This window comes from Epinephelus lanceolatus, chromosome 1 (genome assembly GCF_041903045.1).
Source record: "Epinephelus lanceolatus isolate andai-2023 chromosome 1, ASM4190304v1, whole genome shotgun sequence".
Taxonomy (NCBI): domain Eukaryota; kingdom Metazoa; phylum Chordata; class Actinopteri; order Perciformes; family Serranidae; genus Epinephelus; species Epinephelus lanceolatus.
The window spans coordinates 30,884,028-30,910,301 of NC_135734.1; the positions used below are offsets into that span (position 1 = coordinate 30,884,028).

At 42.6% G+C, this 26,274-nt stretch overlaps 2 protein-coding genes across 2 annotated transcripts in view; one reads left to right on the forward strand and one right to left on the reverse strand.

Annotated features, from left to right (window-relative positions):
- The first annotated feature begins 887 nt into the window (after window positions 1-887).
- LOC117256643 (uncharacterized) lies at window positions 888-4,858 on the forward strand. Its single transcript, XM_033626179.2, has 3 exons — window positions 888-1,018; window positions 1,585-1,734; window positions 3,289-4,858. The coding sequence occupies exons 2-3, from the start codon at window positions 1,587-1,589 to the stop codon at window positions 4,404-4,406; spliced, it is 1,266 nt and encodes a 421-aa protein (XP_033482070.1). The 5' UTR covers window positions 888-1,018; window positions 1,585-1,586; the 3' UTR covers window positions 4,407-4,858.
- An 11,409-nt stretch (window positions 4,859-16,267) lies between these two features.
- trim62.1 (tripartite motif containing 62, tandem duplicate 1) overlaps window positions 16,268-26,274 on the reverse strand; it is a 45,559-nt gene continuing 35,552 nt past the window's right edge. Inside the window, exons 5-6 of the mRNA XM_033627553.2 lie at window positions 23,873-23,988; window positions 16,268-19,097 (exon numbers count right to left, since the gene is read on the reverse strand). Coding sequence (XP_033483444.1) covers window positions 18,547-19,097; window positions 23,873-23,988 — 667 coding nt within the window. The 3' untranslated portion in view covers window positions 16,268-18,546. The remainder of the gene's footprint in view (window positions 19,098-23,872; window positions 23,989-26,274) is intronic.

The window sequence follows — 26,274 nt, forward strand, 5'->3', positions numbered from 1 at the left end:
GGTAAGTGGCTGTTCCGGATGTTTCGATCGATCGTATCATGCTCATCAACTTTCAAAAGAGCTTTTAAACCAACATGGGTGACAAGTCTTTTAGGGGCTTGGAGACAACAAAAATGAAAATTTAAACATCACCATCTCATGTGATGCGTCAAAAGTGCCACAATTAAATTTCACCCGCAGCCTATTTTAAAGTCTTCTGATGAAAAAGAGATTCTAACCCAAACGTTTTTCGCATCTGATTCCATCTGTGAGGCGCATCGTGTTTCAAGCCAGTTTTTTCAAAGCTCCGTTTGAACAAGAGGTGCATCTAAATTAAAATGTCTTGTGACTGACCTGACATTTAGATGTAATCGGAGAACAGATAATGAGGAAGCGTTCCCAGGAGGAACTTATAGATACATAATGCACAACGCAGCACTCCTCTGTTTGTTAAATAGGACCATCCCATCTGTCCAATCGTAACAGGGTCTGAGGTTAAAATGAAGCATTTAAAAGTGTGAATGAATAATATCTTTATGTGTTATGTGATCTACAGTCTAATCCTGCTTTAAGAAACACCCTCCATGTGTGTATTTGCTGTAACCTTTGAAATAACATACTGTAGTTTGAACAAGGTGGGTGTAGCACAGGAATGTTTGTACATTCTCAGTGAAAATGAAACATCTTTTATTCAGTGTGCCCTTCACCGATGTCAACACACTGATATACTGACACACACACACACACACACACACCGACATGCACTTTGCATCTCTCACTGTTAGTTAGTTAGTTAGTTGTTAGACAGGTTTTCTTGTCTGTACAAACAGTGCCACACCCTCCAAGCCGCACATGTTCTCTCACCTCTCGCAGGCCAGGTGCAGCAGGGAGCACGGGAGGTGGGGAGGCGAGGGGGAAGCAGGAGGGAGGGGGTGTCATTATCCCCATGAGGGCGGAGCAACAGGGGGAAGTGAAGGCAACGGATGAAACATTTGAAGCTCATATTGACATGCAGCTCTAAAGGCTCCTGTGATTCCAGGTAAGAACTTCACAGCAGTTGTTTTAACTACATTGCTAGTTTTCTGTTGCAGGTAGTTTGAATGTTCATACTGGAAGCACACAATAGAGATAATAATGGAGAAGTTTCAACAGGTTGAACCAGTCTGACTGTGCAGTATCATGGTCAGTAGGTGGGTTTATTTACACTCACTTCCCAGCACCAGAGTCTGTGTGTAAATTTGCATCTGTTTTACATTACTGAGGAATTTCATGGCATTTGTTTATTAATTTCTGGTGTTAAATATCATTTTAAATATCATATTGAGGGCAGAGAACTCATTTTTGATCGACTGTAAACAGCTGTCTGGTCCAGGGTTCACTACTAATGTAAACAACAAAAATATTGATCTTCAAACACGGGGCAGAAACATTCCCTGACAGTGGGAAGATCATGTAAAAACATTACATACAGATATATTTAACACCATTGGGGGGGGGTTTACTGACAGCAGAGTGCCTGGCATTCCTGAACTCCTCCACCCTGAGGCTAAAGGAGAACCAGTTTTTCGATATGTTGAACCGCGTGTATGTGTTGTCTTGTTGTAGCCATGGATGGTGTGTTGGAAGGAGCGGTGGTGTTGTGTGTGGGTAAACTGGCCTGCAGTCTCCTCTTCCTGCCCTCGCTGGCTGCCCCCTACAGTCTGGTCAGCTTCTGCTGCTGCTGCCTCCTGGTCTTCACCGACTTCCTGGTCACAGGTCAGTATGGAGGCATGACTGGGTGCATCGGACTTCATCAGCGCCACCTGTAATGTTCCAAATGTGTATCTTAAAGTGGATATTGTTACAATATTTTCTCATTTAAGACATTATAGCTGAACTGAATCGACTGAATGGTCAAAGTAGAGCAATAAAATGACGGTTACAAGTCATTTTAAGAGCACAAACAGCCAAACATTTCTTAATTCAGCTTCTCAGCTGTGAGGATTTGCTTTGTCCTTTGTGATAGTACGCTGAATATTTTTGGCTTTTAGAGAGTTGGATGGACAAAACAAGTAATCTGAAGGTGTAAATACTGTTTAAAAGGTGTACTATGCAGGAATTGACAGTTACTGTTCATTAACATGCCCACGAGTGAAAGTAATAGTAAAAAGCAAACTGTTATTTCACCGTCATTTTGGAACGAGTTTTGTCTGTTTGCTGATTTGCTGCCATATTTGTGTTTTTTTTAAATATTTTCTTGTAATTTTTTTAATCTAGCATGAACACCACAACCTATTCCCCCTAAAAAACAAAATAGAAAACAAACAAACAAACAAACAAAAAAATTCAACACATCACACAAGACCACTGTACCTGGATGTGACTAACAGCTTACAATGGAGCCAGTTCAGAGATTAGTCCACAGTTGATAAAGGTAATGTCTCTATATACTCAATGAACGGCATCATATCTTTTTTTCAGGACATAGGTGATCTTCTCTAGAGGCATTTGCATTGGAAAATTGTCATTTCTGATGTCCACTTTGATATAGAGAGGGGGGATCTGACTTCCAGGTTAATGCAATACACTTCCTGGAGCTTTAATTTAATTTCAAATTTGAAGTCCTGGATCTAATGGAATTGGTGTGTCCATAATTTTAGTGAGTGTGTCACCCAAATCATACCAAAATGTAACTTTCGTGCAGTGCCATGTGCAGTGTGGCATAGTGCCTTCTGCAGTGCCACATCTGAAGGCTCAACCTCACCTGTGCGCTGTACCCAGGAACGTCCTGAACACAGTAAAATAAGAGGAAAATAATAAAATACAGGCAGAGGGCAGCGTCTGCAGATAAATACACTGCTACACACTTCTAGTGGGTCATAAGTGATGATGGGGGGGGTACTTTTGTATTAGTCCATACATTGTTTTTAGAAAAATCCTGCATAGTATATCTTCAAAGAAATTTTGATAGGCATTTGTCACTGTTTATCAATCGATTAACTGATAATGAAAATAAATCTTTTCAGTGAAGTAGGAGACATCTTGTGTGAAATGGATAATAATTGCACTTTAATAGATTGTGGATTTTTCAAAGAGGGATGCAGAATTTCTATCTTGGTAATTCAATTTTTCTTCTGTGGAAAAAACATATCAAACACAAATTGATATTCCAAGCAGATCTCTTAAAACATGTCTTGAGGGGGTCTTTTATTTTTCCCAATTAGCTGAGCTGCTCCATCATCTTTACACACACCTCTGGTTGGGAACCACTGCTCTAATCCAGTCCGATCCCCTAACTCACTGACACTTTGTTATTTTTTTATCCCACAGTTTTTCTGACTTTCCTTTACATCTTTGAGTCCTGGCTGACTGAGTTGTCCCCGATTGGTGATGCCATTGCCCTGCGCTTCCTGCTCTTTCTCAGCCACACATACGGTGCCGTGTTGCTCCTGACCACACCTCTGATCGCCGTGGAGACTCTGACCAGACTGCTGTGGCCTCAGTCTGTCGTCGCTCAGAGTCAAAGAGTGGGCTCTGATGGACAGCATTGTTATGTTGGGGAGGTAACTGTGGAAGAGCAGCAGGAGGACAACAAAGACAGAGAAAAGACATCGTCTCATGCTGTCAGTTACCTCTGCTGCCTGTCAGTGTGGGTCGTTGTCGCCGTCAATGTCAGGTGGCGATGGAAGCAGGAGGAAATGTGGGCTACTGCCTGTGTGCACACAACAAACTCCCTCATCAGATGTTTGCCCAACCTGCTCAGCCCCATGCCTAGCACTGTGAATCCCTGCTGGGGCATGGCCTTCCTCTCCTTCCTCCTGTTCCTCCTGACTGTGAGTATCGGCCTTCAGAGAAGCCAACAGGCCCCTACACAGACGGCGAGGACACACAGAGAGAAACGCAACATTAACAATAACCGTGACAGTTGCTTGCAAGACCTTGTTCCAGCGCCGTCTGCTGCGCCCTCCAAGCCTGTGAACTCTGGGGTGTTGGAGTCAGAGCCAGCACAGTGTGTTGACCCAGAGAAAACAGAGAGCAGCTGCACTGTTCACAGAGCGTATTCCTGGAACAGGGTGCAGATGTTGGCGCATCACCATGGAGACTTTGTCCTCATCTCCCCTGAGTGTTTGCCCGCAGAGAGAGAAGGACAGGAGCAGGGAAGGACAAAGAGAGGTATACCTCTGACATTTATCATGGCGGAACATGTGGTCTCGCAATACAGGAGCCAAAGTGGGTGGCGACAGTGGGGTTTTCCCCACCCGGGGGCGACAGTAATGATAGGGTTCATGAGTGCACTCTCCATCTTTGTGCTGCCTCTTAACCTCAGTGTGAACATTCTTCTGATCAGGACTATAGAGACTCTGCTGGAGCTGTGCATCAAATCTTTAATGTCGTCTGCACCAAACACAAGCAACACATCCACCTCTCACAATGAAACATTCGTATGAAACCAGACTGGTGTGGAGTAATGTAGACGCTTACTGGGGGCTATTTGCAACAGGATCAGCAGATTAATATTGCATGTGTGGAGACGGCACATCTACATGTCAACACTGGTTCGAATGAAGTGTAAATAAGCATTTCTGAACTGCTATTCACATGTGGAGTATGATGTGGAAACTGCTGAAAGGTGCTGAGGAGGCAGGTTGAGACGTGCTTGGTAGTAAGAAAGTAAATGAGACTGAAACAGACGTCTGCTTTTTACTGTTCAGAGCCTTAAGATCTGCAGCGATTTGTCATTACACACTGGGTTATAGAGAAAGCCTCTCCAGCGTAAATAAGACTAATCCAGGGGCAAACAGTGTTTTGAAAGCAGTAATATGAAGTGTGCTGATGCTGCATCTCATAAACCTTTCATAAAGCAATGTATAAATAAATACTGAGTGACTTGAGGCTGTAACACAGATTTTGTTCCTCTTCTTTATAGTTTTGTCTCTGCTTTTAAATCAGCTGGGTTCAAAGGATTGTGCTACTCCTCAGAGGTGAAAAAGTCACCAAGTACATTGTGTACTGTGCTTTAGTAAAGTTTTAAAGCACTTGTACTTTAGTTTTTCCGTTTATACTTCTGCTCCACTACATTTCAGGGAGGAATATTTGGCTTTTTACTCCACTACTGTTATTTAACTAGTTACTTTTAAGGCTTTACATTAAAAGTACATATGCGCCAATATATTTTATTTAGGATAAGCCCCTCGAGATGGGTCATCTTGTTGTCAAAGGGTCCGACACATAGTAAAAACAATCAAATTAACAACGTTAGAGTGGCAACAGAAAAAAAGGCCAAACAATTAATCAGTTACACATACAGACTAAACAAACACAAAAATGGTAAATAAATACAACCATTAGAAGGCCCCAAGTTTGTCATGCCATTTCAAATATGTACAATTAGTCTCAAAATAGCAAATCATCACAAATGATGTGCTTAGCCTTTAAAATACAAAGCATTGTTAAATAGTATACCACTGATCTACAGCCTAATTTTGACTTTTGACCTTTGACAAAAAAACAGCAGCATCTAGCTGGAGCTCCTTGTTAGATTTCAGGTGCCCATTAGTTGTTAACAGTCCAGTGTATGGAGGCATCATATTCATGGCTATGTTTTCATTAGTTTCGAATCACTTGAAAACAAGAATCGTTGTGTTTTTGTTACCTTAGAATGAGCCGTCTACATTTTAGGGATGGGCAGCACAAGCAAAAACACTATTCGAAAATCATAGCAACTATTCGACGATTTTTCGAATAATCCCCCCCCCACCTCACCCCCGGAGCCACGCACACAGAGATCCATTCATCATTTCGGCCGGGCTCCACTGGCTGCAAAGCGTCACGTCAGCGTAGCGTCGCGGCGTATTCATTTGGGCTCCACTGACTGCGTACGGAAGCGACACGTAGAGAAGTCAGCAGGGTTGTTTACCGTTTGCTGAGCCGAGAGGCTGCATGTAGGCTGCATGAAATGTTAAAGCATTTTCCACCTAAATTATTACATATATTTGAGTTATCTACAAGTTTACTGTACTGTTTGTCATCTACTCGCTTTCAAATGTCCACCACGGACATTTACACAATGTCACGGATAAACATGGGTAAATGCATGAAAAAAAAATCATCACATATCACCTCTGATAATGGTTTATTCATTTAAAAACATATTGTGCTCGTTTAGCACACTATTTCATGTAGTTTTTATCTGCTGGAGGGTCGCGTAGGGGAGCGTAGCACGACAAAAATAGAAGAGTCGCGTAAAATAGAGAGTTGTCGTGCGACAGACGGTGGTTGTCGCGCCACTCCCGTTGCCGGTGGAGCCACTGTAATCGATTAACAGGGGGGCGAGCTACTACAGGACTCGCGCTGCAGACGTGTCGCGCCGCTGACGGGCCCGGTGGACCCCCGCCGTACGGTCCCTCGGCCTCCTGCGTGCCTCGCTCTCAAATGACTGTGCATACTTGTTGTAGACTTGTGATACGCAAGCTTTGCCTCACAGAGTTTGCACTGCACCTCATTTTCGTTTATTTTGTCGAAGTTGTTCCACACGGAACTTTTTGATGACTGAAGTAGTCTCTGCATGTTTCTCCTGTTTGTAGAAGACCTGCCCCCGTGCGGTTAGGAACTGAATTGCATGTCAAATAAAGGGGGGAAATAAGACGGCAAATAGTAATAGTCGCATTAAAAAATGATTTTTCAAAATAAAACGACTATTCGAAAATTCAAAAATCGTGACCCATCCCTACTACATTTGTATACAGAGCAGGTCTTTATCCATGGAGTCCACCATGTTCTTCAACAGTAAAGCAGAATGGACAAATCAAAATCCAGCTCATGTTATCATGTTTTTGCACCCACCACCATAGTTCTCCTATATGCTTGGCATATGGGAGAAGTTTCAGTTCTGCAATCTCACCTCTAGATGCCACTAAATCCTACACACTAGACCTTTAACTGTTCATCCAAGAGAGTCTCTCTCTAAACTTCATAACTAACATACTGTGCTACATACTGCAAATTGAGAACCCCTGTACTTAACTACATAAATAAAGAAAGAAAACTTTTCTTCTATTACTTACCGATAATTAGGATTCTGATGATGAACTATCTGTCATTAAACACAGCCATTACAGCTACAGCCAGCTAGCTTAGCTTAGCATTAAACATAAAAACGGAGCGCTAACCTGGCTTTACCAAAGGTTTTTTTTTCTTTTTTAAATCAGCTTACCAGCACCTTTAACGCTCACTGATAAACACATTATATATGTTGTTTGCATAATAGGCCTATCTGTTGTTTAATCCATACAAAAAACCTTGTTTTTACTCTTTGAGCTGGTAGTAACTTGCAGCTGGTTGCCTGGCAACCACACAGCAATGAAAAGTCTTCAACAAGTTAGGGACTGTTTGTTGTTTTTTTTCTCATGAGGGATGAGGGAGCAGTGCAAAAAGGGAGAGACATGTCAAATATTTTTTTAAGCACGGGGGAAGGTCATATGTTTTACTTTATTTTGGCTTAGGGGAGGGACATAAACATCTAAATGATTATAATTTGTATTTATTTTGCCACCATTTTTATGGAAAGCATGTCTTCAAAATCCACCCTGCATGATTTCTTTAAAAATCACCAAAATTACACCACTTATCACAGCCAGAAACTGCAAAAACAGAAATTATCGCTGGATTTTAAAATATCTGACAGTCCTTGGACATGTGCGACTAACAAGTCTGAGTTTTAAAAAGTGATATTTCATCGAAATCACTTTATCCTACATCTAATTTAAAAAACAACAAAAGTGGAAAAAACTAGGCTTTTTCCAACTCCAAGATTTCGTCTTTAACTTCTAACCTACAATCACCAAAGAGTGTATAGGAGCCATACCCAGTGTAAAATGTGTATGTGGGATGCTAATTTGTCCTGTAGGGGTCACTGTATTGTCATGGGTGTCTGTCAATGTAGGTAGGAACCATTCATTGTTTTTTGAACGCAATGCCGGGCCACGCCCAGTCAGGTATGCACTGCTCAATGTAATCTGAACATTTAAATGCTTTACGTACATATGCATCGAAGAAGAAGAAGTTGACTCTGTTTTCACCTGACGAGCAGTGGTCGTTTAGGTCGGGCAAGCGCGTCAATTAGTATGTAGCCTGTCTATAGGCTCGTTCGAGATGAACTGCGCCTCCCCTGGGAAGTAGATGAGATCAGGCGGCTCCAGCAGGAGGCAGTGAAAAAAAACCACGGTCAAGTCAGTCAGTATTGCAACAGTTTCCAGCAGCCTGCAGTCCGTACTGGAAGTTACAGAAACACTCACATCCTCTCCGATATGATGTTGACTTATTATCATGCAATTGTGAAGTGCCTGGCTCTAAAAATGTGCATGATTATCACAGTTCAACTTTTGTATGACATTGGAGCAAGTTGGGATGAAGTTGGACACAAAATTTACCGGCATGCAATGTGCGGTGATCGCAGGTGATCGAATCTGGGCTGGCCTGATTCATCTCGAACGCGCCTTATGTAGCCCCTCAGTGGCTTTAAGTTTAGGCTTAAGCCTAGTTCACCTTTTCACTGCGATTTTCGCAGAGGATCTTGAGAGCCACCTTGGGTTGGACGTGAGTCGCCAGATAGTCTGCCACAACAAGTCCTACGAGCAAGTCGCCCCCTCGTCTGTGACTGGGACTGGATATCTGGCATGCAAGAAAACTGGAGAAGTGTGACACCGCTGACAAAGAGCATCAGCCAATGAGAGGCAGGATACGTCCCACGCCAGCACGCAGGAGGATGGAAGAAATGTGAGGAGGACAAGCCGCAGGGTTGCCATTTATTTGGGCTTGCTCTCTAAACGTTACCTTTCTCTCTACGTCTAATTAGTTATTTATACGCATGATAGTCGCATCTTTTGGGCTTGTTTCCATAGCCCTGGTTGCTTGTTTCTCTCCCAAGATCTGGCAACACTGACAAGCCAGCCAGCAAGCAACAACAACAATGGCGGCATCCACAGAATCACAGGGAGCGCGTTGTGTTTGCACCCAGGCCCTGGAGACAGATCTGATTCAACACTGGGAAGAATATCCATGCCTTTACGATGTGTCGTCTCCAAGTTTGGTGACATCACAGCGTTATCTGGGGCTCTGTCGGAGAGGGCTGAGTGGAGAAATCTTGTGGTGTGCACACACAGGTCATAACGCAGTTGGCGAGACTCCCGCTGACAGAAACACACATCGGCAGGTATGAACACTCAAAAGATTATGATTACGTTTCCACGACACAAAATCAGGGTGACAATAGTGTAATGTGAACTAGCCTTTAGCCACTATAAGGTGCATTTTAAAAACCTAATAATTAATTTATGGTGGAGGGAGGTCATGCATTTTTGCCAGTCACTCAAGGAGACTCAAAAAAGGGAGGGTAAAAAAAAAATTAAAAATTAAAAAATAAAACAAAGTGACACCCCAGCCACCCCCTGTGATAAGTAAAGAACAGTCCCTAACTGCACCTGCTGAAAAATGGTTTCCTAAACTACAGCTTGTCACATTTAACTTTTGTCTTTGAATGGATTATAAGATGTAACATGATAATTAGTGAGTTTTAGAGGAGCTGGTGGTTGGATATTACAGAGCTATGCTAATAATGCTAATTTAAACTAAGCTAACAGGCTGCTAACTGTTAGCATTGACGTCACAGTACATTTAACGGACAAACATGAGTGTCAGTCTTCCCATTTTAAGGCTCACTGCTCCTGTAAAATAATACAAAAAGATTCACTGTGTAACTGCAGACACTCATGGCTGTCTTGTACTCACATGTGGGACCCGTCAGGTCTGAGCTGTGAAGTGTTTGAGTCCACAGGTGGAGCAGGGACACAGATGTCAACGCCAGAGGGCACTCCGGTACAACTCACAGACACCAACACCCGATACCTTCAAGCTCCTAAAATGTTTGATAGATGAGCTTTGGGAAGTAACAGGAGAGGGATGAAGCGGATTCAGGAAACAAAGGAAGGCATTTTTAGTCTGTCTTCCCTTTGACGGAGCCTCAGGGTTGAGTGAAGGTGCAGAGACCTGTGCAGACACATACTAACACCGGAGCTCACACTGACTGCAGCAGGATCCAACCAGCAGGCCACCTTCCTTAACTTCAATGCTATTTTAAGACACACTGTTAAAGCCCAGATGTATCCAAAGGCTAATTATTAAAGGTTAATGAGTGCAATGTTTTTCTGTCTTTGAGGATATATAAATATGATTTTAATGTTTTAATATTAAGAAGCTGTGTGCTGGTACAAAACTTTAGATAATTGTCTTCCTAATGGTGTTTAATTTCATTGCCAGAACGCCCACAAGTGATTAAGTGCTCCCAGACAGATGAGTAATTTTAGAGACTCTAAAATTGCACAGCACTGATTTTTAGAGGTAATATTCATTTCACAATGTCTCTGGTGCTCAATAGGAAAAAAAGAGCAAAGTCTGTGGGTTACAACACAATAATAAAGTGATTCAAAGATGCAGCTACTTCTGTCATTATTTATATGTTTGGGCATTTCTGGATGTATATTAAAAAAAAATGAAGACAGGAATATGGTACATCAGGGGCCCATGAGAAGATCTATGGTTAACTCTTAAATGGGATCAACAAATTACATATGGCTTAAACCCCTGACAAAACAAGGTATATGTATTTACATGATAAATAAATGTAATGTTATAGTTACAATACCTTTCAACATGTCATCTGATACTACTCTGATACTAATTGGGTATGACTGTAAAAGTGAGAGTTGACAGCCGTTTACTCTTTACACTATTTCAGTTCTGCACATGATTTGACTAATATTTAATTACAGTAGCCCTCAAGGTTGAATGAATAAGCCAAAATGAAGGGAAAAAAAGTTATTTGTTCAATCCTGATTTGATTTTATGATTTAAGACCTTGCAGTAATTTCCTCAGTCAGTGTTTTAATTTTACTTTTCTCTAATCATTCAGTCGAGGGCATTTTTCAGCCCAGGACACACGTGACTACCTTTGCTTTTCATAATAAGAAAACAAGGCCTCAACAGTAGATACAAGTACAAGTAGATACAAAATACATGTGGAAGTATGATTAATTGGATGATATACTGCAGAAGATATGGAAATGTATAGGAATCCCCCCTGTGGATGTGGATGAGGGGCCCACTTTTGAAAAATGTTGTCCCCCTGCTTGTATTTACTAACAGCTGGCCAGTTCAGGGGTGTCCAAACTTTTTTTTTTAATTGGGGGCCAGATTAGATAGAGTGAAAATACCTGGGGGGCTGCTGCTTCTTGCATCATATGGGTTATTAAAAACAAATACAAAAACATACAAATGAGACAAATGCATCTTTTCGTAATAAAGTAATTAAACTTTACACCACTCCTGGCTGTCGACTTTATGCTCCTTAGCTGTGGCCATGTCAGGAAATGTCTGCTGCTAACCGTTCACTGGCTTGTTTATCATCTGCTTATGACAGTTCCTACTTGGTGTATGTCCACAACCCAGCCAGCATTCATATGTGGGACCTATGTGGGTAGTAAATGGGCTGAAAAATGGGCCCCATATGGTACTGTCCACAGGTTCCATATTGGCCCCATGACATTTGCCCACAAGTGTGGGTTTATCCAAGTGGACCTCAGATAAGATACCCAGTCCAGACCCATGCCCACTTTGTACTCAGGTAGCCCCAGGTAAGACCACCCATGGTACATGTCCGATATAGGGCCCATTTTCAGCCCATTTACCACCTACACGGGCCCCACATACAAATGTGTGCTGGGAAACTGTATGATAGCCTAGCAGTTGTGAGGTGAATGTAAAAAATGCCACGTGATCTTGCTTGTTTAACCAGTATTGTGTGGCAGGCAATATATTTTAAAAGACAAGCTGTGGACAATTTATAATTGGTCTGTGGGCCACAACTGGACCTTAGGCCGGACTTTGGACGTGCCCTCTGTACAACCTCCAGGTCGGGCTGCACCAAATATCTTTATTCTCATTTAATCTAAACATTGTCTAGTCTGACAAAATATCATCAGCCTGACTGACCATCAGTCCAAATCCCAAATATATTCTATTTACCATAGTATAAAGCACTTAAAGAAGAAAACCCTCATATATGACAAGCTGGAACCAGGACATGTTTAGTATGCTTGCTTGCTAAATTATTTTAAAAACAGTTAAAGGTTGATATTCTGTCCCTCAACTGATAAATACATCAACTAATTATTTCACCACTAAGATTCAAAAACCCGTTTGTCAATATCAATTAACCCCAAGCAACATTTAACCTGATACATATCCCTAAAACATGTATAACAGTTGGGATGATTGATCTGGTGGTTGGTGCCCTCAGCGTTATACAGTAGCTGCAGTTCTTGTTCTTTAACTGTAAGTGATAGCAAAACTGAGCCTTCATTTCTGCTTTTCCCATCACTTACAAGATTAAAAACCTTACACTCCTGCCTCAGGAGGGCCACATCAGACTGGAATCAGATACGGGTCTCTCAAAGGAGAGCTCAGTGACTTTTTAATGGACACTTTCCCCTCGGGTAAAAATGTCTATTACAGGATGGACACCTTCTCCTCGGTTATAAATGTCTCAATCACAGGAGTGAGAGGAGAAAAGCAGCCCAAATCAGAGCTGAGGATATGAAGCCACTTATCCCGAGGGTCTGCTGTGAATAAACGGCACTCTGCTTCAAACTGCACAGTTTGCTGTGGAACAGCTGTAATCATGATGCAACAAGGCTCAACTTCAGAGTGTGAAATAATAACGCAGCAGGGTACAAAGTTGCACAGAGAAACCCAACTTTTGTACTTGCAGTGTATGATTCAGATCTTAACTTTCTATCGTGATTTCAGACTGTATGATAATTTATTCCCACCAGTTTAACAACCAGTCATTCAAACGCGTCACAGATGGCAAATGAAGAGGAGCTATTGAAAGCTGCAGCTCACCCGCAGTGAGGGAACACTGAACCCATGCAGACATCTTGTTATTCATCATGTCACATGCCTGGGCCTCAGCCGATGCCAAAATAGGGAACAGTAATAAAAAGGGTGCACAACCTCCCACCTCCCAGCTGGATGGTGTAGTGGGGCTGAGTTTGGCACATCTCGACTAAAATGCCTGGCTCGAAATTCTACTGAACTGGAGCAGGTATTGACAAGCAGAGGCAAAGCCTTCCTACATTTCAAAGAGGATTCTTCTTCCTCCCAGATATCTTTCATTTTGAGGGTTTCAATTTCAACTATGTGGATTTTCATGCTCTCAAAATAATGTGATAGATCATGTTCACTCTCTGTCTTAAAGGTCTAGTGTGTAGTATTTAGGTGCATCTGTTGTTAGTAACCCTAACCTTAATCATAAGTATGTTTTCATTAGTTCATCATAACCTGAAAATAAGAATTGCTATGTTTTCGTTACCCTTGAATGAGATGTTTATATCTACATACAGAGCAGGTCCTCATCTATGGAGTCTGCCATGTTGTTTCTACAGTGACCCAGAATGGACAAACCAAACACTGACTGTAGATAGCCCACCATAGTTCTTGGCACAAGAAAGCAAGCTGGCATATATGTGTGTCCTCTATGGCAATGGTTCCCAAGTGGTGGGTCATGGTCCAAAAGTGGGTCACAGGTCCATTCTGAATGGACCGCAGGTGACTTGCAAACATGTCCAATTCATAAAAAACACACTTTATTTTGGTGTACAGTGAATTTCCACCATAGTGCTTTAATTTTTAAGTCATTTCCTGCTGTAGAGTGACTGACTAATGGGCAGCTACTTAACAGAGACAGTAAACCAGCTCAACGTCATGGCCAAACGCAAGTATGACTCCGAATATATGTGGACCTTGAACTAATGACTAAGGAAAAATCTGGACCCTGTGGCTGGACCAGTTGGGAACCACCGCTCTAGGCAGTGTTTCTCAACTGTTTGTGCTTGTGGCCCTTTAAAATGAAGCATGTTAACTTGTGTTTTTAGCTGTGACCAGCAGCCCTATAGCTCACTTTGACAGTTTTGTCAGTTTAAACTAAAATTTCCCACCCTTTAGGGGCCACAGTTGTTGCCCTAAGAGACAGAAATTTGGTATGGAGGCTAAAACAGGGGAGCTAAATGCCTGAATGCATAGATGCATGTGTTTACATGGTCACAGCTATTGCAAATTTGCGCTTGTTACCATTGTCGCCTCACAGCAAGAGGGTTCCTGGTTCAAACCCAGGGTGGAGGAGCCCCTCTGTGCGGAGTTTCCATGTTCTCCCCGTGTCAGCGTGGGTTTTCTCTGGGTACTCCAGCTTCCTCCCACAGTCCAAAGATGTGCACGTTAGGTTAATTGGCTGTAGGTGTGAATGTGAGTGTGAATGGTTGTCTCTATGTGTCAGCCCTGTGATAGTCTGCCAGCCTGTCCAGGGTGTACCCTGCCTCTCACCCAGTGTCAGCTGGGATAGGTTCCAGCCCCCTGCAATCCCTAACAGGATAAGCGGTTACGGAAAATGAATGAATGAATGAATGAATGAACAGTCTCAGATGTTTTTTAGCCATGGCAGTGAAAAGCTTGATGGATGGTAATTTCAGTCTGTCTACTACTTTGGTCCAGACTGAAATATCTCAACAACTACTGGATGATTATCCTTGAGACGGACATTTATGGTACAGTCATCCAGTATTTGACAAGAAAATAGCAAAGAGCTGAGATATGTCTGAGGAAAAAACACACATTTTATCCATCAGATAAATCATTTTTCCATGTCCTGTAAATTGACGATCATCTTTTGACCCGTTGGAGGTTACAAACCCCCAAGTTGGAAACAAGAGACGCATTGATCTGGTACGCTGGATCCGACCCTTTTAAGTGGGTGTCAGTCATGATATTAAATACAGTGGAGTTCAGTGTTTACACTATCAGTTACATTCTATTCAGACACAGTTACTGTGGACTCAGTTTCTGGCTCACATTACCTTCATAAGAAATGATCCCACTGAGTTTCACACAGAGTGGTGTATAGATTTTGAATTTGGGAACAAAAATCCTTATTGATGCTCTACAGCCTCTGTGTTAGTGCACACAACCAAGAAAAGACACGGGTAAAGAACCTTGCTGATTTTAGCAGTGATTTATTGTACATTAAAACATTTCCCACAAACCTCAGCTGCGGCTAAAGCACACTCAAGTGTGTTCACACAATGATGGGTGCACAGCGGCCATCATCAAACGACACAATCATCATTATAATTATTAAAAGTGTCATAGTTACCATCATAAAACAATTAGCGTCATCACCTCCACCAGTAACCCAACACCACCTCACAATAATCTCCTTAACATTCAAACAGAAAGTCTTAAATGAAGCAGACTACACCGAAGTCCGCGACACAGCAAACCGGGGTCAAATATAAGCATGTGTTTGAGCCAGCTGGTTGGGATTTACTCCTCAGGGACAATAAATAAAGTCTCAATCAGAGAGAAGTAAAATGGATATTGTCCTGATTGTCTAAACTTTCTGGTTCCAGGTTTTATTCAACACCGTAGATCTGCTTCTTGAACGGACTCCTGCAGATCAGCACACAAACAAATACCAGGAATAATTTGCAGACGCTCTGCGTTTGACCCCAGTTTGCATCATACTGCACATACCGGAATTACATCCTACAAAAACAAGGGCACTGCCCCAATTTTCTTTTAAATGGACAACACAGACAACACACACACACACACAAATGTAAAGATGTACAGTGGCAATGGAAGTTGTTTTTTTTTTTTTTGCTGTTGTAGATTTTCCAAAGTTATCCCAGATTCCAAAGTATTTTGTAATAATCACTTTTGGCTGCTGCATGGGTATGCTCAGAGGGCCAGATGGGCTTTATCAAGCACAACCAAAGCTGGATTTAAAATTATAGCTGAACCAGGCCGTACAAACACACCTGTGCACATGCCCACCCACCCCGCAGACACATCTCTCGGTATGCCGAACTTGGCTGAGCGACCAGAGCCTCTTAAGAGTGGATTCTGCAGGACTTGTGTACAACTCATTATAAACAAGAGCACTTGAGGCACGTGGGGGGGGAGAAATAAACATGGGTGAGCCTCGGGGGACTTATCAGTGATTTTGTCATTATGTAACAGCCTAGGGAATGCCAGTTGCAGGAATAGCATATGTAGCCCTAGAGTCCATCCGTTACCATTTTGATTTAGTAATTGCCGTTCCCCAGCTTGACTTCATGTACTGAAATGATATGATTTTTTTTAAAAAAAGGGGGAACAGTCGGTCTCTTTTGGAGCAATGATTCATCTTTAACCTTTCAGATTTTTTTTTTTTTTACATCTGAGAAGCTTTTACTCAGACAGCATGATTTAATATTTTTTTGATTTGAAGACAAAATGATCAAACATGACTGAAAGCAGAGCTGTGCTTGAATTCAACACTAAAGTGGACAAAAAGACAACCCACAGATACATATATATAGCGTATGCTGATGGCGAGCATACTTGTGGTTTTGGAACGGAAACTTAAACATGAGCCAGCACCGTGATGAGAGACTAAGTTCTTTTAACTCTTGACACTCTATATACAAACATGCAAGTCCTTACTCCATCGGTAGCAGCATATTTCTGGACGACCTCCACCTCCAAACAGAATTTCCCACCACTTGTGGGTAGGGCTGAGCAGTGGACAGGGATGGGCAGCCTATGGATTCCTTTTAGATTCATTTAATTTTTCTTGGTGACATGGATTATCGCTGGTGCACAAAGAACAACAGCTTTCCTTGCAATGATGAAGACTGAACAGACACACATGGATGAACCTGTTTGGATCTGGTATCCACGTGTCTTGGGTGATCTGATCACGAGGGGACAGCTCAGTTGGTCTGTTCAAACCTGACATTAGAACGTGTCTCCAAATGCATCTCAAGTGACCACTTCTGATCTCATCTCACTTCCCTGATCTATTTGCAAACAAGCAAGTGAATCATTTCCATTTACAAAGACAAAATGTGTCGTAGTTTCTAATGCACATAAGGTTCCTCATGCTAAGTGCATACTTACAGCCTTTGCTATTTGAAGGCAAGCTATGCAGAGTCACAAAAGTAATCCCTCTCAATAACGTTCTCAAACGACTATAAAATGGCCCTATAATTGTAGGGCCACATGTAGCATATTGATACGCAGCCATTCCTCGCACTCTCTATCTCTTTATCATGAGGCAAGTGCCGCTAAAAGACTACGTCTGCAGGAGTGTGAGTTTCATGTTACAGATGGTGAGAGTCTGCCTGGCAACACACACACACACACTGACAGGGCTAATGGCTAGCATTACACGACTAATGTTACCTTGCAGTCACTAACTGGTTTAAGAGTCAAGCTGTTTTGGTGTTGGTGAGAGTTTGTTGTGACCATTTAGCAGCTGCTGCTGCTGCATTAGCTCATGCTAATCAGGCAGACGCTGAACTGGCAGGAGAGATGCTCCAGACACGGCCCTTCAGCTCTGCATCTCTGTAACTGCAACAACAGAAAGTTCTCTTATTCGGTGGGGTGTCAAATAAGCAAGGACGTCAGTTGAGTTGGTGGTAGGATTGCACAATTAATCAAGTTATTATCAAAATCGCAACATGGCCAAGTGCAACATCCAAATTGCAGGAGTTGCATATTTGTTAGATGAAGGTTAAAATGTGTCACAACATGCCATTACAAATGAGGCACTCAAAATATCTGTTAGAATAATCGCAATATGATTTTTTTGCAGCCCTTGTATGTGGTCCTTCCATGTGGCCCAGGATATACACACTGCTGAAAGACTGTGGCCACATGCGGCTGACACAATCTCAGAAAGTGGTCTGAGCGATCAGATCTCAAGACACATTAAGGAAGCATTTGGTACATTCACACCTGCACTTGGAGCTGTCCACTTGTGATCCATCACCCAAGATGCATCTTAATACCAGGTGTTAACAGGGCCGATGTGACCTGCAGGGGGAACCTAGATAATGGTCTCAGACAGAAGTGAAAAGTGCGAACAGACTTGACAAGTTCAGGGTGGACTGCTGGCCGAACAAAAGCCAAAAAAAAAAAAAAAAAAAAAAGGAGCCAAGTGCTGTCAATCACATTCCACACACAAAGCTAAGCCAACTGTACAGCACAGAGAAGACAAGTGACCAGTCTTCAGTGTCCTCTGGCGTGGACAGAGAGGGGACGCCAAGTCTGACAAGCCTGGAGCTTGATAAGGAGAGCGTCGCCCCCTGGGAGTGTGCAAGGTGGGCCTGGGAATCACTTTTTTTTTTTTTTTAAACATCACTGCCACAGACCCCACAGTAGCCCAGGGGTCCCTCTGTCTCCATTTAGTGTCATCTTTTCAATTAAAGACGTGGAATGAGGCTCAAGTGCAGGCCATTATCGTATGGTCGTTTCAAGTCACACAAAAATAACAGCGCAGGTTTTAAGAGCAACATCAAGCACGAGTTTTAACTGAAACTCAAATAAACATTTCAAACACCCTATTAAACACAAACTGATTTCTTGAACATTTTTTGAAACCTACACAAGTGAATTATCTGTCAGGACAATTGTGACCAAAGATATGTGCAGCTCTTAAAGGCGTACAGTGTTAATTCGCAGCGGCTGCACATTCTTGCCGTTGGCGTGGCTCTGGCCCGGGCTGAAGTAGGGGAAGACCTTAGCGGGGAATTTCTCCCGGTAGGTGTAGAGCCAGGACATGTCGTCTGCATTGTAGAAGATGAGCAGGCCTTTGTGGTAGTCCAGGTACACCCCCACCTTCTCCAGCTTGCTCTTTACGTTGAGGCGGGTCCACGGCTCGGTGCAGGCGCTGTACTGGTTGCCATCGTGCATGACGATGCAGTAGAAGCCGCGGCTGGGCTGGATCTGGATGCTGCCCTTGCGACTGACTGTCTCATGAGCCACACCGATCATCCACTGGGTCTTCTCCGACACCATCACCTCCCAGTAATGGACGCCCGACATGAAGCCCTCTGCGCCCAGAACAGACACCTCCACGTCAAAGCGGCGCGGGGAGTCCTGCAGAGGCTGCGGATGGAGATTCCCATAGGCCACTATGGTGCAGTCGTCCGAGAGGATCAGTCTTTGGTGGGCTGTGATGGGGTCGAGGGTCAACGCTGCTGGCACTGAGGAAGACCAGAAAAAGGACAGTTTCAGCACAAAGAGTCGACATTTATTTCACTTTAAGATTTAACGCAGCAGAGAGAAAACAGTCAGCGTCAAGGATAAAAGAAAGTAGGAAAACAACGAAATAAACATCAATACATTGTGACTCAGCCAGGCCAAACAGAAATGCAAGGGCTGTGGTGTCATTCGCAGCACCTCATTTTTCTTTATCGTTGCAGATGCTGTGTGAACAGTTCTACGCTGAGGCAGTAAGTAAATACATCCAGACTGCTCAGGCACTTTAATGCGGGGGGGGGGGGGGGGGGGGGGGGGGGGGTGTTAAGGTTATGAGCTGATCTCTGAAATGTGACAACAAGATTTTATCACAGGCAAAGGATTAACAAACACTGTCAGGATGGAAAACACATACTGAAAATGTTGTTTGGAGCAGGAGGTCACTGAAAATGTTTTTATTTATATAGATCTTGATATATATGTCTCTGCCTCCAGGGTGAGCCAGACACAAAGTGATTTTGATGTTCATTAGTCGTTCAACTCACTTCCATTTTATGAAATGTATCACACCACAGACTACTGTGAAACAAAAATCAAGGCATCGATGAATAAAAAATAATGCAGCTTTCTTCCTGTATACTCCTCATGGAGCCGACCTGTAGACTATTTTTGTCCAGTAAATGTTGCTGTCAGTCAGCTGTCCACTCAGCTCCTCCAGAGCTGCACTCCTCAAGTCCAGCGTTTAATGTGGAATCCCAGTAACATAGTGGAGTTCATTAAAATTTCATTTGTGGTGCTTGAAGCATTGAGAAATTGCATTTTTGAGATTTTTTTTTCCCCTTAGCACTTTGCCTTTACCTGATAGTTTTGACATGAGAGACAGAGGAAAGGAAATGGAGATGACATGCAAAAATGATCCCCAGCAAGAACTCAACCAGGGACATTAAAATTACATGGTATGCGCTACACTGGGAGAATACCATGCACAGTAGAAGTGAAATGTGAGCTAACCATGAGCAGCGCGTAAGCATCCGGTCTTCCAATCAAACTGACTCCGTCTTCTGTAAACGTCTCAGCCAATCTTGAAGCAGATGGGCTACAGCAGCAGAAGACCACACCGGGTGCCACGCCTGTCAGCTAAGAACAGGAAACTAAGGCTACAATTTGCACGGACGCGATTTCTGCTGCCACATTCAGATGGTAGGGTCAGAATTTGGCATAAACAATATGAAAGCAGGGATCCATCCTGCCTTGTATCAACGGTTCAGGCTGCTGCTGCTGGTGGTGTAATGGTGTGGGGGATATTTTCTTGGCACACTTTGGGCCCCTTAGTACCAACTGAGCATGGTTTAAACACCAAAGCCTACCTGAGTATTGTTGCTGACCGTGTCCATCCCTTTATGACCACAGTGTACCCATCTTCTGATGGCTACTTCCAGCAGGATAACGCACCATGTCACAAAGCTCAAATCATCTCAAACTGGTTTCTTGAACATGACAATGAGTTCACTGTACTCCAATGGCCTCCACAGTCACCAGATCTCAATCCAATAGAGCACCTTTGGGATGTGGTGGAATGGGAGATTCGCATCATGGATGTGCAGCCGACAAATCTGCAGCAACTGTGTGATGCTATCATGTCAATATGGACCAAAATCTCTGAGGAATGTTTCCAGTGCCTTGTTGAATCTATGACACCAAGAATTAAGGCAGTTCTGAAGGTAAATGGGGTCCAAGCTGCTTCTAGCAAGGTGTACCTAATAAAGTGGCTAATGAGTGTAAATCCATAATTATAATTATGCCAAGATACTTTTAAAGAATATCTGTTACTAATAATTCAGATGAACTCACACTCTAAGACCATCAACTACACATTACAGTATATACAATAAAGCAGCAACAGCAGATTCAGAGCAGGTGATGAAAGCCGTGCCCTGTGGTAAAATATGACGGATGGCTTGTTATTATACGGCGCACCCAACTGCTGCTCAACTCTTATTTCAGGAAAATGAGCAACGAGTGTGACTTTGAGTACACTGCGATACATTTTTTATAATCTGTTTTTACCTTCATGCATAAACTAGTCTCTTCAAAGTCAAGTGCTCTCCAGAGTATGATAGGGTAGCTCAATTCAAGCAATATCAGACCACAGGAAAAGCGCAAACAATACAGTGAAGAAGTAATTACAGCGATGGGGAGGGGCCACTCATGCTCGCTCCACAGGCTCCAGGCCCGTAGGACGCTGTTTCTCTGTGCAGTTATGTGGTTTAGGGGAGGGAGGATCTGCACTCATGTGTGCCTGTTAGGAAACCATATCAGGCTGAACAATGATGGCTTGTTCTCGTTGCTCTCTGGAAAGAGCGGGAAAGGCATTTTTTCATTCCTCTATATTTATATCAGCCAGGATAAATAGAGGTGAAATGTCTGGCGCCCGGCCAGCAGACAGGACGATGCCTCCTCCAGTCAATGACATCTCCAGTGTTTGTTACAATCAAGTCATTAAAATTTCATAACCTGAGTGCCTCTTTGTGTCATACAGAGAAACCTGCAAGCATACACACATCAGCGGAGAGACCGTTTTTCCTGCTGAACATGAGAGGAGTATTAAAAAGAAAAAAGAAAAAAGCGGAGCAGTTATTCCCGCTAACCCATCAGTGACAGCGAGAGATGAGGGATGATGGGAGGAATGTCTTTATTTCGTCTCTGGCAACCGCTGGTGATGGATTGTAACCAATTGTTCCATTTGGCAGCCAGTCAAGGGAGGTCGAAAAAACTGGCCTGGCCTCCCCTCGGTCGGCAGCGGGCTGAAATGGGAGAATTGATTGAGGGAGTAAAGAAATTCCTCAGCACATGGTTTTAAATAATCTCCAGTGAGAGAGTGATGGCTGTAGGGCAGAGGAGGTAGAGCTCCTCTTGGCACTGTCAAACACAGAAGGGCATCACCGCCCTCCAGGTCCCACCACCATTTCTCATCGGGGGGGGGGGGGGAGGGAGGGGGGCAGCAATCCTAATTCAGGGCAGGAAGATCCTCCACTCTGTGTTTCCCAGTCAAACATTCAGCTACTGAAGTTTAGACATCTGTTTATAAAGGAACAATTACACATCTGGGAAAATATGGTTATTATCTCTTGCCAAGAGTTAGATGTGAAGACTGATACCACTCATCTGTGTGCGATATTACACAGTGTACAGTAGAGGTATTCACAGGTCTACCTGGACCCTAAGACCCAAGACCTATACAGGTTCGGGTCCATGTCTCAATGTGGTCAATATCTGAACATATCAATGAGTCCAGGTCAGGTTGGGTTTCAATTACAGTTAGGGTAAGGCTACAGTCGGTTGCTGGTGCACACTACAGCAACAAAAACAACAACAAAATAAGTGACAATAGAATAACATAAAATAAAATGGAGACATCTGAAACATTAATTAACATTAAATACAGTACGATGGGTAAGAGCAGTATATTGTATCTAACACGAAAAATGTTTTTGGCAGTGAGATGGTATTTTTAGTAGTAATTTTAATAACTGGGTTTGACAGGTCCATAAAATAGACCCGAGACCGAGCCAGGTTTGTAACACCTTGGGCAAAATATATTCAAAAAAATTATTGGGTTCCTTTTAGTTCAGGACCGTCATTTTGGACCTATAAAGACCTCTAGCGTACAGCCAGAAGATGGTTAGTTCAGCAGAGCTAAAGATTGAAAACAGGTGAAAACAGTTTGTATGACTGTCAAAAGGTAACAAAATCCTACTACTCTAAAGCTTGCTGAAAAAAAACAATCAACAATCTGTAGTTTTACACGGGCACCTGACCAAGAACTGCATCGGCACATAACTGCGAGTAGAAACAGTCAAATCACAGATTATACAGAAGAGACATCACGAGGTAATTAGGGCCCAGGCACACAAAATCGACATTAAAGAGCTAGTCCAACGAAGGCCGACTTTTGTGTCGCCACATCCTGACTGTGTCTCAGCCAAAAGATGCACTTGAACACAACCCAAGGACTAATGCCAACGACAAACTGCCTCGTATGTTCTGCGCTTGCGTGAGAGGAAATAACTCTCCACACCAGCAGGCGGCGGTATTTTGTGTTCGTCATTAAAAAGGGAAACTGGAAACCGACAGGACGGATTCAAGATGCTAGTTAGCCCGTTAGCACATTAACAACACAAGCTGATGCTGACAGAAGAAAGGACATATACTGTGTGCTAGCTAGTTTCTGAGCTCAGTGGCTTCAAAGATAAATAAAAAATAATTAATCTCACAGCCTCTGGATTTTAGTTGTTTGTTTGCTTTCTTTACTCAGTTTCTCTTCTTCTGCAGTGAGCCGGACTGCCAATCAGAGTGATTCCATTCACCAATTCACCGAAAGACACTGCCGCCTCCCAATTCAACATGATGAATCAGCTGGAAAAACAGCCAACAAGTGCTGAAGTGCCAACGGTGCAGGACGCACCACAAAAACTAGTGCGACAGATGTTCCCTGACAGCCGACTGTCGGTGTGTCAGGGTCCTTAGGTGTGCATATAGATTTTGTTACCTCTAAGGCCAGCTGTTTGCCCTGTTTCCAGTCTCTATGCTAAGCTAAGCAAAACTGCTGCTGGCTATAGCTCTGTATTTAACTCACGGACATGAGAGGTATTGATGTTCTCATTTGTTGAACCATTCCTTTATAGCAAGTCCAGTGCTCTACACTAAATGACAGACTGTATACATACTAACTAGCATGTTTGCGTTCCACACATCTCATGTTCTTGTCATGCTTACATACCTGGTGAGACATCCTGGAAGAGCGACTTCCATATTGTGTACTGTAAGGGCCCCATGTACTTGGATGTCGGGAAGTCTTCATATGTCAGATTGGTCTCATGTATCTTCCCTTTAATCCTGAGACAGAAAAAAAAACAGATCAATAAGAGTCTAAATCCAATTTGCTGCCTTTTTCTCCCGAATAATACCGCCTCTTGTTCAGCCCACTATGTCGATGCTTCACATCATCATTCTGATTTGTGTCTTTGAAATGTGCCATTATTGAAATTAAACAGCTGACAAACTGCTTCATGAATCTGCAGCTACAGAGATGAATGCGTCAGTGAGAGGAGGGTTCAGCTCTAACACCATTACAATATGATTCAATATGAACCTCCACATGAATCACTCAGCACACTCCTACATGTAGTCCAGAGTTCAGGCGAGATATTGAGTGGGTTGCTCACCACATTGAAATCCTGAAAATAACTGCAGTGTGTTGAAAAAGGAACATTAGAGCGTATTTGTGCAGAAGCATATGGTTATTTGTGGTGTACTGTCTGAAAATAAGGAATGAAAATAAATTAGTATTACAGTGTTTCCGCATGTACCTTTCTTGGGGTGTTTAACAGAACAAATTTACAGTGATAAAGTTTTTCTGTACAAATTATTTGGGGGCTTTTTTTCCTCAAGGTGTGACTTGGAGGGTAAATTCAGTATGTTCCAACCTGAACACTATCTTCCCATGTTTTTGTGCCTAAGTGACTAATGGGAACAACAATTTTTAAAGCTGGTCCTGTATCAAACGAGAAGGCTGTAGCCGTCAGCTGCAAAACAGGCTGCAACGTAACCACGCTTTGTGTGCCGTCAATTTACATCCACTAAAATTGCTTGTTTTTTCCACTCAGATAATTTTTCTAAGTGTCTGATAATTTATGGAAAGGACCCTACAGAGATACACCTTTCTGTTAAAGAGTAAGATCCTTTTTGTTAAATCAGAAACGGCCTTGAAATCGTTACTGCCAAACTCACCAGACTCCATTCAAATAAAAAGTAATTTTACTGTGTATAGAGCCGGCACATTTCACATCTAACTGGGTGAATTAAGAGTTTATTTCAACCAAAACTGAGCTGGTGATTGTTGAAGCAGTGGAAAGATGAAAGAAGACGGCTTTCGTGAGTTTTAATTTTGTTTCTGTCTGAATGAAGTGGGTTTTGAGGGATAAAATTACTGTTTATTTAAATGGAGTCTGGTGGGATTGGTGATAGTAATTTCAGAGCTGTGGTGGCTAACAAAAAGAATCTTATTTTTAACAAAAGGGTCTATCTCTGTGGGGCTCCTTTCTGTAATATTGTCAGACACTTGGAATAACAATGTTAGCCTGTCAGTGGCAAAAACAAGCACTTTTGGTGAAGGTAAACTGATGGTGTGAATTGCCATAAGTGGTCACATTGCAGCCCGCTGTGCAGCTGCCGGCTACAGCCCTCTTGCTCAATATAGGACCGATTTCAAAAAGTGGTGTTCCCATGAGTCACTTTGGCTCAAAAACATGGGTAAAAAGGGGTCAAGGTTGAAAAATACTTCACTTACCATTTAAGGAAACAGTGAAAAAAAACTCCCACGTTTGTTTCCTTTCTGTCTGACATCAGTCATACCTGTTGTCCATGATATTAACAATCATTTACAATCTATTTTTAAACATGATATCATCCACTTCTTCACATACTTAAAAATGTTAATATTGTTACTTAATATTGTGGTGTTTTGTAAAAGATAACATATTCTGCTCTGTCACTCTTCGAAGCTCTATAGTCAACCTCATTAATCTGCTCTAAGATATTAAACTGTTCAATTAAACCGTCCTCAAGTACCTCTCCTAGATTAAACACTACAGCTGGTTCATTTCAGGCCTAATACACCATCTGTTCAGGGATTATCTGTCGCTGTTGCTCAAATCTGTACTTTCTCCAAAATTTAAGCAACCTTGCACTTCACACGAGCAGAACACACATTTGGCATGTTGTGAGGTGTTATCAGTAAAGCAAATAGCTGAAAATATTTTAGCTGGTGTTGATATGAGACTTTAAAGGATGGTTCGGATCCTCTGAAGTGGGGTTGTATGAGGTACTTAATTACAGTCAGTGTATTAGCAACAGTGGATGGTGGTCGGCACACCCCCAGTTTGGAGAAACAGAGAGACTTAAAAAAAGGCCCATCTAAAGACATAAAAGAACAATATCAGTTTTAGTGTATGTTGTATGGAGAATATTTTCACAGCTTTATCTTGGTGCAGACAGCGATTTCTGATGGGGTAAGGAAAGACGTTATTTCGCTCTCTTCAAAGCCAGACCCCATTGTGTAAAACAGTGATTCAACATCTCTGAACACACGAGCTGCAGGTCTACCGCTGCCTTGACTGTTAT